Source organism: Ylistrum balloti, unplaced genomic scaffold, assembly GCF_031769215.1.
Source record: "Ylistrum balloti isolate Yb309-2 unplaced genomic scaffold, AGI_CSIRO_Ybal_v1 Utg369772, whole genome shotgun sequence".
In the NCBI taxonomy this organism is placed as follows: Eukaryota; Metazoa; Mollusca; class Bivalvia; order Pectinida; family Pectinidae; genus Ylistrum; species Ylistrum balloti.
The window spans coordinates 709,905-723,446 of record NW_026781965.1 but is presented as its reverse complement, the minus strand read 5'-3'; the positions used below and the strand labels follow the sequence as shown (position 1 = coordinate 723,446).

Below are 13,542 nucleotides of genomic sequence, written 5' to 3'. Positions count from 1 at the left end.
ACATTAAGCTACTGCCGGGGTTGGCACTCGACCCTTCCCTGACACGCTGTCTTAATGCGTGTCATATTGAAACCGTTTATACATCTTTGCATCAGTATTCCATACGCCAAAAATGCACGCGATTGCCTTCCAAAACTCACAATATGAGCAACATTTTTTAAACAAGCGCTATTTTTAGTGTATTGAAGAGGCGATGAGTCATTGAGGGATTAGAGCTGCGATAACATTCAGCAGTCTCGTGCCGTCCAACATAAATTTGGTTTGGCATTCCCCCTACACTTCCTGAAACCTTACTGGCCGAACAGACAAACTGACCACCGATATACCAGGATAGATATAAAGTCTTCATTTGAAGAATGCTTTCTTAATATAAACAGTTGATTACTTAGTGTGAACTTTGAGATATAATCTTTTGTGATTATCAGATATGTGGGCTTTGGTTTATTTTTATTTCCCCGAGTTCGTGAATCATACTTAACACCCAATAAGCCCAGTTATAGAGGAACGTACTATGAATTCTGAGCAAGGGATATAAAACGCCAGCTATCCAAAATTACAGGGATCACCCGACCTTGTTATATATGACCGTTACGACCGATTTCATATAGCTAAGCATGATAACTCGCGTTTGACAGCATAATCCTCTGGGGCTATGAAAAGGACCCCGCGATGCTTGGACAGACTGTGATTATAGAATCAGTGATGTGGAAAAGTGGTAATCCCTCACAGGAATCCCCCTGCCCTTCCAACAAGCAGTTTTATAACAAATTGAATAATATTTCCAAAGATTGGCTAGTTTCTTTTAAGTAATTAATACATGCACATCGGGTAAATTTTCTATGTAATAAAACAGAAATACGTAAAAAGTGACGATTGTCACGCCCTCTGGCGAGAATGTTATTTTCGGCATCTTATGATTTTGTAGTTATGGCATTGTGCACGTGCATTATTCGTTATATATATAGTTAATTCCGATACACGCCGGGGTCTTAAAACGATATCCCGTGATTGGTTTTCATTTCCAAATTACAGAGTAATTTATTGTAAAGCGAATTCTGTGGACATTACAGGATCGTATTATTAAATGTAATTGCTATTTCACGAGTATGTGATATAACTGGCTCATTTCACTGAAGACAAACATAAAGGAACATGTAGACTTCATTACAGTAAGGGTGGATCTAACCTTGGGTCAAGCGGCTGTGCACGAGACAGGTTTTTGTTATCAACTGATTTCTCATCTCTTTGATGATACGAGGCTTTGATGAGATATATACAATGGCGCCACATTGTTTCTGGTAGATTACCAGGGGCCAGCATTTCAACCAAACAGTAGTACATGCCTTACATTACACAATAAATGAACATACCGTTTACTACAAAGTAAATGCGGTACCGGGTTGACATTTGTACATAACGTCTATTTCACCAGAAAGGTGGTACCGAGACGACATTTGTACATAACGTCTATTTCACCAGAAAGGTGGTACCGGGTTGACATTTGTACATAACGTCTATTTCACCAGAAAGATGGTACCGGGTTGACATTTGTACATAACGTCTATTTCACCAGAAAGGTGGTACCGAGTCGACATTTGTACATAACATCTATTTCACCAGAAAGGTGGTACCGGGTTGACATTTGTACATAACGTCTATTTCACCAGAAAGGTGGTACCGGGTCGACATTTGTACATAACGTCTATTTCACCAGAAAGGTGGTACCGGGTTGACATTTGTAGAAAACGTCTATTTCGCTAGAAAGGTGGTACCGAGTCGACATTTGTACATAACGTCTATTTCACCAGAAAGGTGGTACCGGGTCGACATTTGTACATAACGTCTATTTCACCAGAAAGGTGGTACCGAGTCGACATTTGTACATAACATCTATTTCACCAGAAAGGTGCTACCGCGTTGACATTTGTATATAACGTCTATTTCACTAGAAAGGTGGTACCGAGTCGACATTTGTACATAACATCTATTTCACCAGAAAGGTGGTACCGGGTTGACATTTGTAGAAAACGTCTATTTCGCTAGAAAGGTGGTACCGAGTCGACATTTGTACATAACGTCTATTTCAGCAGAAAGGTGGTACCGGGTCGACATTTGTACATAACATCTATTTCACCAGAAAGGTTGTAACGGGTTGACATTTGTACATAACGTCTATGTCAGCAGAAAGGTGGTACCGGGTCGACATTTGTACATAGCGTCTATTTCACCAGAAAGGTGGTACCGAGTCGACATTTGTACATAACATCTATTTCACCAGAAAGGTGGTACCGCGTTGACATTTGTACATAACGTCTATTTCACCAGAAAGGTGGTACCGGGTTGACATTTGTACATAACGTCTATTTCACCAGAAAGGTGGTACCGCGTTGACATTTGTACATAACGTCTATTTCACCAGAAAGGTGGTACCGGGTCAACATTTGTACATAACGTCTATTTCAGCAGAAAGGTGGTACCGGGTCGACATTTGTACATAGCGTCTATTTCACCAGAAAGGTGATACCGGGTTGACATTTGTACATAACGTCTATTTCACCAGAAAGGTGGTACCAAGACGACATTTGTACATAACGTCTATTTCACCAGAAAGATGGTACCGAGTCGACATTTGTACATAACGTCTATTTCACCAGAGAGATGGTACCGGGTTGACATTTGTACATAACATCTATTTCACCAGAAAGGTGGTACCGAGAAGACATCTGTACATAACGTCTATTTCACCAGGAATGTGGTACCGGGTCGACATTTGTACATAACGTCTTTTTCAACAGAAATGTGGTACCGTGTCGACATTTGTATTCACCGTCTATTTCACCAGAGAGATGGTACCGGGTCGACATTTGTACATAACGTCTATTTCACCAGAAAGGTGGTACCGGGTCGGCATATGTATTCACCGTCTATTTCATCAGGAAGGTTGTAGCTAATCGACTCTTATACATACCGCTTTGTTCACCATAAAGGTTCCATATAGTAAAATATTTTTACACACCATTGGCGAAAACATCACGAATGTGACAGCGAGTAGACACTAGTAGATACTGTCTATTACAAGATAAAGACGACAGCGAGTAGACACAAGTACATACCGTCTATTCCATGATAAAGTTAACAGTGAGTAGACACTTTAACATGCCGTCTATTCCATGATAAAGACTACATAAAGAGTAGTCACTAGTACATACTGTCTATTCCGTGATAAAGTTGATAATGAGTACACACTAGTACATACCGTCTATTACATGATGAAGATGATAGTGAGTAGACACTTGAACATGCCGTCTATTACATGATAAAGTTAACAATGAGTACACACTAGTACATACCGTCTATCACATGATGAAGATGATAGTGAGTAGACACTTGAACATGCCGTCTATTTCATGATGAGGTCAACAGTGAGTAGATACTTGTACATACCGTCTATTACATGATAAAGTTAACAGTGAGTAGACACTAGTGCATACCGTCTATTACATGATAAAGTTAACAGTGAGTAGACACTAGTGCATGCCGTCTATTACATGATAAAGTGTGTTCTCCACATTGCATGTGGTCTATTATCCTATAGCCCTCTGCATGTCCCATTATTAGATACTGATTGTAATCACGGCTAAGAGAAGTTATATCTGACAGTAAGTATATGAAATCAGAGGTAGCCATTTTGCCAAAAGGTCGTGTATAGAGTGCAAGGCTTCAATGTTATCTGCCGGAACAGGTCGACATGTTTATCACTTACAATCCGTCTGCGACTGTTTGGCTATAAATGTCTTGTGAGTATGATGTTTATGGCATATGAACTGCAGTAGTTAAACTTCTGTTTAAGTTGATGGAAAACCCTTGTTGTACCGGTAAAGTTCGCTCATATTCAGAAGATATGTATGTGAATGTTAGAAGGTTTGACAGGCCTTCTTAACTATGGAGAGCCATCTCGCATCAGAAAGAAGAGATTGGAGATAGTTCCGAAAATATGTTCACTTAATGTTCAGACGAATAATGTTTGAAACATTTACATATTTCAAATTTGGTTTTTGACCGTTCATTTTCTAAGATTACAAGGTTCAACTCGACAATCAAAGAGGCTTGGTACATTTAAATATTCAGAAACTTGAGTATTCATGTTTATTACTGAATGTTGACCTTTGTGGCCCCTGTACTCACCCTTGTAACGCACGCTCACCGAAGAATTCGCCTCTTTGTAGGAAGCGAATCACTTGGTCATCTCCTGTTTTTGATGTCTTTTTTGTGACTTTCACCTGACGACACAAAATCATCCATACTAACAGTTAGCGTCAAAAAGTATTATTACAGCAGAGATACTAGAGTTAAAATATCGCAACAATCCCTTCGATACTAGAGCCACACTATAGGGACATTTCCATAGATATCAGAGACACACTGTGGAGACATTCCCTACAATACTAGAGCCACATATAGAGACATTCCCTACAATACTAGAGCCACACTATAGGGACTTTCCCTACAATACTAGAACCACACTATAGGGACTTCTCTGCGATGTCAGAGCCACACTATAGGGACATTCTCTACAATACTAGAACCACACTATAGGGACATTCCCTACAATACTAGAACCACACTATAGGGACATTCCCTACAATACTAGAGCCACACTATAGGGACATTCCCTACAATACTAGAACCACACTTTAGGGACATTCCCTACAATACTAGAACCACACTATAGAGACATTCCCCACCATACTAGAGTCACACTATAGAGACATTCCCTACAATACTAGAGCCACACTATAGGGACATTCCCTACAATACTAGAACCACACTATAGGGACATTCCCTACAATACTAGAACCACACTATAGGGACATTTCCTAGGATACCTGAGCCAAAGTATCGGGACATTCCCTTGGGTACTAGCAGTGGTGATAGCAGGAGCTCATTGACAAGGACTCATGAACAAAGACGACATATGAATGTACATAGTATTCTGTTCCTACTCGAGTGGGTAAAACTTCAGGTATTTTACCTACGTAAGTACATTAGCTGACAAAGTACAGGTCCAAATGAAAATAACGTGTTTTGTCCACGTTATGCTTTATTGTTTAATCTGTTTCAGCTTTAAAAACTGGCAATGCAATACAATATAAACACCAATAATGAGATTGATACTAAGTTGTCATGGCGACCATATACTAACCTTGCCCTTGGCGATGATATAGAATGTGTCCCCTCGCGCCCCCTGTCGTATAATATAATCACCATTGTTGTAGTGAGCCTGAAAAAGAACATACACAAACGATTAATTAGCCTTACTGTTAGCATTTCAAAACAACTACGTACGCACACATACACTATAGATTTAACTCAATAATACAGGTCTGTTTAAAGAAAAGCCACAAATATAGTAAGACACCTGTAAAAATGGTGCGTCACCATCAACGATGACGTCGGATGATTGTCTCGGCAGGGCAAAACACGCCATGTTCGGCTCGGCGTTCGTTTGTCTCATCTGCATAGACGTTGGAGATTTCTCTTAATTTCTGAGATTCATGAATCATATGCTATTCATAAGATCGTGAATGTATAGGCCAGTATCATGTTACCTATAGGATCGTGAATGTATAGGCCAGTGTCCTGTTACCTATAGGATCTTGAATTTTTAGGCCAGTGTCATGTTACCTATAGGATCGTGAATGTATAGGCCAGTGTCATGTTACCTATAGGATCGTGAATGTATAGGCCAGTGTCATGTTACCTATAGGATCGTGAATGTATAGGCCAGTGTCATGTTACCTATAGGATCGTGAATGTATAGGCTAGTGTCATGTTACCAATAAGATCGTGATTGTATAGGCCAGTTTCATGTTACCGTCATGTTACCTATAGGATCGTGAATGTATAGGCCAGTGTCATGTTACCTGTAGGATCGTGAATGTGTAGGCCAGTGTCATGTTACCGTCATGTTACCTATAAGATCGTGATTGTATAGGCCAGTTTCACGCATGACCTATATACATTGATATTTGTTTATAACCCTGAGTACAGAAAGGCTGGTGGAAGTATTGTAAATACGAACGTGTCGAATCTAAATAATCTACTTGGAATAGACATATCCAATAAGCGTTAGATTTACTTGTACTTTGATGTGACACTGGCGGTAGATACAGCTGTTATCACTCCAAACCCAGGATCATCCAAACATACAGTGTTAGTAGGGACCGCCTACTCCTTACCTAGGATCACCCAACACATACAGTGTTAGTAGGGACCGCCTACTCCTTACCTAGGATCACCCAACACATACAGTGTGTAGGGACCGCCTACTCCAAACCTAGGATCACCCAAACATACAATGTTAGTAGGGACCGCCTTCTCCTTACCTAGGATCACCCAAACATACAGTGTAAGCAGGGACCGCCTACTCCAAACCTAGGATCACCCAACACATACAGTGTTAGTAGGGACCGCCTTCTCCTTACCTAGGATCACCCAAACATACAATGTTAGTAGGGACCGTCTTCTCCTTACCTAGGATCACCCACCACATACAGTGTTAGTAGGGACCACCTACTCCTTACCTAGGATCACCCAAACATACAGTGTTAGTAGGGACCGCCTACTCCTTACCTAGGATCACCCAAACATACAGTGTTAGTAGGGACCGCCTACTCCTTACCTAGGATCACCCAACACATACAGTGTGTAGGGACCGCCTACTCCTTACCTTGGATCACCCAAACATACAGTGTTAGTAGGGACCACCTACTCCTTACCTAGGATCACCCAACACATACAGTGTTAGTAGGGACCGCCTACTCCTTACCTAGGATCACCCAACACATACAGTGTTAGTAGGGACCACCTACTCCTTACCTAGGATCACCCAAACATACAATGTCAGTAGGGACCGCCTACTCCTTACCTAGGATCACCCAACACATACTTTGTTAGTAGGGACCGCCTACTCCTTACCTAGGATCACCAAACACATACAGTGTGTAGGGACCGCCTACTCCTTACCTTGGATCACCCAAACATACTGTGTTAGTAGGGACCGCCTACTCCTTACCTTGGATCACCCAAACATACACTGTTAGTAGGGACCGCCTACTCCTTACCTAGGATCACCCAAACATACAGTGTTAGTAGGGGCCGCCTACTCCTTACCTAGGATCACCCAAACATACAGTGTTAGTAGGGACCGCCTACTCCTTACCTAGGATCACCCAAACATACAGTGTTAGTAGGGACCGCCTACTCCTTACCTAGGATCACCCAACACATACAGTGTTAGTAGGGATCGCCTACTCCTTACCTTGGATCACCCAACACATACAGTGTTAGTAGGGACCGCCTACTCCTTACCTAGGATCACCCAACACATACAGTGTTAGTAGGGACCGCCTACTCCTTACCTAGGATCACCCAAACATACAGTGTTAGTAGGGACCGCCTACTCCCTACCTAGGATCACCCAAACATACAGTGTTAGTAGGGACCGCCTACTCCTTACCTAGGATCATCAAACACATACAGTGTTATTAGGGACCGCCTACTCCTTACCTAGGTTCACCAACACGTACAGTATCAGCATGGACCAGCTACTCCTAATGTAGGCTCACCCAATATATGCCCAGTTATGTAATAACCATACAGACTTGTACGTCAAAATTATCCAGGTTGATACACCTTTTGATGAAGTATTTAAGAAACCTCTAATTCAAATGTAAAAATTAAGGGTTTCCATAAATGTCTGGTTAGATGTTTTGATGTTTGTTAACAAAAATAGTCGCTCACTATGATATACTATAACAAATGCCTTCCACTGCATGGACTGTGCACAACCTACTCCCTTACATGTAAAATATTTACACAAACTACTCCCTTACACGTGGAATATTTGTTTGATTTGGCTTACAAACAAAACAATATATCCCGTGATACTCTAACCAAAAGACATCTAAGCCTTGTTTTTGATATAGCTTCGAAAGAGTTCCAATGTTTTATGTAATAAGTACTGGATGGTACTCCATTTCTACTACAATGTAACGCTTTTCACCACATAACGAGAAGTACCTTTCATAGTAAGCGATTATTTTACTACCTGGTGGATTTTACATCTAATTAGTTGACTAAAGCACTCCTTAAAAACAAATGTAATCATTTTATGTCATTACACATTCCACATAAGTAATTACTTAAGTATGACGTCACATCCAAAGTGTATCTGTAACATTGTTACTAGTTACCACCAGTCGGAAATGATTGCCGATGTCCAGTTAATGACAGTAGTTTCTGTGCTGATGCTAGATATAGTGTTAAATACAGATGAATGTGTATATTCACAGCTTGACATAATGAGGCTGAGTGAGACAAGTGTATTTTGGTTCTTAATTACCGCGATACAAGTGTCTTTGATTGTAGCGAGGAAAGTTATCAAGGGCAGTAGGTTAACTAGCGTCTTTATCAGACTAGTATAACCATGTCGGCTCATCATTAATCAGGATTCAAACCAGATCGCCGCCAACATCAGAAGTCGTGTAACGACTATCTTGTATCTACAGCAATGTACGATGCATGTTTATCGAGGCTTATCACCACTATATCTCCAAACCAGATCAAAAGACCGCATATATTTATACTGTTCTAACCAAGCTTTATCCAAACCAGATATATTTAGATTTATCAGTTAATGTGTATTTAAAGTTATCACAACAGACGTTTTTAGATTTATCAGGCCCAATCTATATTTCAATATTTCAAAGAAAAATTAAAAAATTGATAAACCTGATCCATCAAAATTTTGCTAACAGTATGGAAGCAGAAACATATTTATTTGTACAAAACTGGTTTTCTTAAACTGCTTTATTTGATTCATTCGACATCAGAATAAAAAAAGTTCACGCTAAAACTAAGTTTTACATAGACAGAACATATAGAAAAATATGAACAATTTGTATTGTTCGAATAAGTGTTCCTTTATTAAGGTATTCGAAGACCTTCATCATGACGATAGATTTGCTTGCAAAAAATCCCCTAAAACTTTCCTTTAAATAAAGCCCCAGTTTGAAATATAAAAGTACAAGTAATGGCGTTATTTTAATTCAGTATACCCCAGACCCTCCCATAAAAATAGTTTAAATTTGATGACTGTGACGAGGATGACGATTCAGAACGTTGGATGGAATCAGAATTCAGTGATTATATGTTTTGGAGGTGTAACTTGTGATGTGATATACAAACAGAAGAGTTGTGAATATGACAGTGTTGTTAAAATCCCCCACGGAGTCGTTTTCTGATACTGACTGAGGAAAGTAGTGTTTGGATGTGTTAGAATGATACTGGGAAAATCACGGGCAGATTGCACCGCAATAGGTGGGCGGAGGGCGTGCGGCTCCGAATGATCCTGCGGCCTCGTGGCTCCGAATACAGGGCAGTACACGATCACATGGGCCCTTAGGTCTCGTACCCAGCTATCCCTGATAACAACAGTGCTAATCATGATATGCGCAATGAGTCACGGTCCATATCAACGTCAAACTCCCAACTCACCACTTCAACTAATCAAAGTTTGATTTGCTAATTAAAACGAAACCTTTGCTAACGTCAAGCGAAAACTGTTTACGAAATACTGACATAGTAAAGACCGTTTTTATGTTCAATAATAAACACGACGATAAACTCAGACGGTACACACTTGGATTTAGAAGTGATGTGATGTTAAATGAAATACGAAACAAAAACAAGCACTGCACACGATGGTAGAACCATGTACACAATATCATTCGATACGTAAAATACAACCCGTTTACGGCATGCATGTTATGTCCGTATCCAAACCAAACAGTCCCTTCATGACATGCATGTTGTGTCCGTATAAAAACCAGACAGTCCCTTCATGGCATGCATGTTGTGTCCGTATCCGATCCAAACAGTCCCTTCATGACATGCATGTTGTGTCCATATCCGATCCAAACATTCCTTCCATGACATGCATGTTGTGTCCGTTTCCAAACCAATCATTCCCTCCATGACATGCATGTTGTGTCCGTTTCCAAACCAATCAGTCCCTTCATGACAATCATGTTATGTCCGTATCCGATCCAAACAGTCCCTTCATGACATGCATGTTGTGTCCGTATTCAATTCAAACAGTCCCTCCATGACATGCATGTTATGTCCGTACCAAACCAAACAGTCCCTTCATGACATGCATGTTGTGACCGTTTCCAAATCAAACAGTCCCTTCATGACATGCATGTTGTGTCCGTTTCCAAATCAATCAGTCCCTTCATGACATGCATGTTATGTCCGTATCCAAACCAAACAGTCCCTCCATGACATGCATATTGTGTCCGTATCCAAACCAAACAGTCCCTCCATGACATGCATGTTGTGTCCGTTTCCAAACCAAACAGTCCCTCCATGACATGCATGTTGTGTCCGTTTCCAAATCAATCAGTCCCTTCATGACATGCATGTTGTGTCCGTTTCCAAACCAAACAGTCCCTTCATGACATGCATGTTGTGTCCGTTTCCAAACCAAACAGTCCCTTCATGACATGCATGTTGTGTCCGTTTCCAAATCAAACATTCCTTCCATGACATGCATGTTGTGTCCGTTTCCAAATCAATCAGTCCCTTCATGACATGCATGTTGTGTCCGTTTCCAAACCAAACAGTCCCTTCATGACATGCATGTTGTGTCCGTTTCCAAACCAAACAGTCCCTCCATGACATGCATGTTGTTTGGCATTTCGTGAGTAGATTGTTCTAAATTCTTTGACTCGTATCTACGTACCAAAATTGACATCTTTGTCATACTTCACTGCCATATGTCCCTGTCCATACTTTATTCACATGTTCGTATCCACATACCACACTTGACTTCCACATATGTCCATAATATTAACCGTATGCAAACCAAGACATGCATGTTTGTTTGTTACATATGACGTCATATTTTTTACAGACATTTTCCCGCCTCAGCAAAATATTTGTGTCTTTAAAATCATATTGATATAAGGTTAAGATTTTCTAAAATCATTAGGTTTGCGCCTTTAGAACTTTTATATAACTTTGCGTCATTGTCCTACACACACGTATCTTTACTTATTCAAAAAATACAAAAAAAAGTTTACAACTATCACATACTTTTCCGTTTTAAGAACTATGAAATACACATCCTTTCCTGAAATTATTAACTTACACAATTCCGTCGTAAACACTATTTAGATTAAACACATATCAGTCTTCGAAACTATCAAACACTCTTCCAACTCAGATCTATTAAACACACCACCGCCTTAAAACTATTAAAACATCCCAGGCCGGCTATAAAACAAATGTCTGTGTTTATACTATTACAAATAAGCGATGTGTTATTTATCTATAAAATTTACTAATGTTTTATCTGTGTTTGCGACATATGGATGTTTGTAGATTTAAAACCTATTTATTAATGTCGGAGTTAGCTATGAAATCATGCTTCTTTATGAAAAAGCACACGCATGTCAGATAATGTTTGCACTTATCATCTTTTTATAGCCGTGTTTTTGTTTACAGATATCAAATGTAAATAACAGATTCGGTAAATACGGGACATTATATTAAGTCTGTTTACATTTCTATCTACATCAGCAGATGCTGTTGAAAATACAAACTTCTGCTTTCTGTAATGTAGGTTTATTTATTTCTACACAAAGAAAAACGTATCGATTTCTACCAACAGAATAAACTTATTGATTTCTACCTAAACTTATGGATTTTTACATAAAGTAAAACCTATTTACTTCTACCATAGTGTAAAACATTCTATTTCCAAGGAATAAAAACCGATTGAACAAAATTACTTTTCTGAAGTGCTAACTTTATTATACTCCAGTAAATCATACAGATCTTACTGTCTTTCGGTAACGTTTGTTCATAAAGACATTGTTAATTTGGGTAAAGTGATTTTTAAAGATCTCGTTGACTTGGTGTTAAGTCAATCAACATAGATCATGTCAGCATTTGTTATAAATTCTGAAATATCATCCTGACTGAGTATAAAGAAAGTCAAGAAAGATCGGAGTTGCTTTTTGATAAAGTGAATTAAGGTAAGCATGTCTGACCTTCAAGTGTAGAAAGTCCGAACTTACACAGAGCACAGCGATTTCTAAGTTGTATGTTTTCACAATCGTACGGGTAACATGCCGAGGCATTTAGTACAGAGTGTAAATAGAGATCGCGCCGTGTCTGAATGGTGATTACACACGGAGTAGTAGTAATTACTGATTACTTTTTATTAGAATTCCAGTTTTGCATCAGGGCGACACAAATTTAAGGTAATACAGTGCATGTAATAACATTAATTATCATTTCAAATACTTCTCTTTAGTAAAATTCACTTCAACACGCTCCCCTCTACCGCGGCCAGTCGGTACCACGCCCAGACACCATCAAACTGTTCCCAGAGAACACATAATTTCCAGGTTATCGGGCCCTATCTCACGACGGTGAGAGAGATTTTAATCTCCACTTTGTTCCTCTTACTTAAGTCTGAGCAGGGTGAGAAGATAGTGGGCAATGTGTAACTACACCTGGCAAGTGTTAGAGCGAGGTTTCATCAATCTACTCTATTGTGTGAAAAAAGCTCAATATATGCTTCTGTCTGATTAAGTCTGGGAACATTCTAAAATTGCTCTTCTCTGAAAATGGTAACTTCAATCAATATATTCCACTTGTACAAAATATGTGAACATATTTTCAATTCGCTCTTTTTGTGAAAAAATGTGAAGATATTTTTAGTATATGCAAATTAATGTACATACTTCCATTTTGCTTTTCTTAGAGATAAATATTCTCAATATAGTGTAAAAAGTCATACTATCAATCTCACTGAAAAATGTTTTCTTCCATCAAAATTTGAAAATAATCGGTCAGTTTAGCCACTTTTAGACGATAAAATGAACGTGTTAAAAATCAACATATTTCAAAAGGGGCAAATAAATGTTTATAAAGCTACTCTGAAATGGTATAAGAAAAAAAATGGCTGGAATGCGTGGTCAAAATAAAAATATTGGTCGATAAAGAAATGGTGGTCGCGAACACAATAAATGATGGCCACAAATTCAAGAAAGAGTGAGCGCAAAGACAAGAAACAGGGTCCAACAAAACAAGAAACAGTGGCCAACGTAACAAGAAACAGTGGCTAACGAAACAAGAAACAGTGGCCAACGAAACAAGAAACAGTGGCCAACAAAACAAGAAACAGTGGCCAACGAAACAAGAAACAGTGGCCAACAAAACAAGAAACAGTGGCCAACGAAACAAGAAACAGTGGCCAACAAAACAAGAAACAGTGGCCAACGAAACAAGAAACAGTGGCTAACGAAACAAGAAACAGTGGCTAACGAAACTAGAAACAGTGGCTAACGAAACTAGAAACAATGGTCGAAAGGTTGATCACCAAGACCAGTAAGGTTTATCAAAAAGACAAAAATGTGAGGCCAGCAAATAAAAAAAAGTGGCTGATCAAAACAAGAAAGGGTAGTA

The 13,542-nt window shown here is 39.3% G+C and overlaps 1 protein-coding gene across 1 annotated transcript in view; it reads right to left on the bottom strand.

Moving 5' to 3' along the window:
• Nucleotides 1–13,542, bottom strand: part of LOC132543952 (cGMP-dependent protein kinase 1-like) — a 102,107-nt gene that overhangs the window by 16,489 nt on the left and 72,076 nt on the right. Inside the window, exons 6-7 of the mRNA XM_060207510.1 lie at nt 5,204–5,281; nt 4,186–4,280 (exon numbers count right to left, since the gene is read on the bottom strand). Of these exons, the coding sequence (XP_060063493.1) occupies nt 4,186–4,280; nt 5,204–5,281 (173 nt within the window). The remainder of the gene's footprint in view (nt 1–4,185; nt 4,281–5,203; nt 5,282–13,542) is intronic.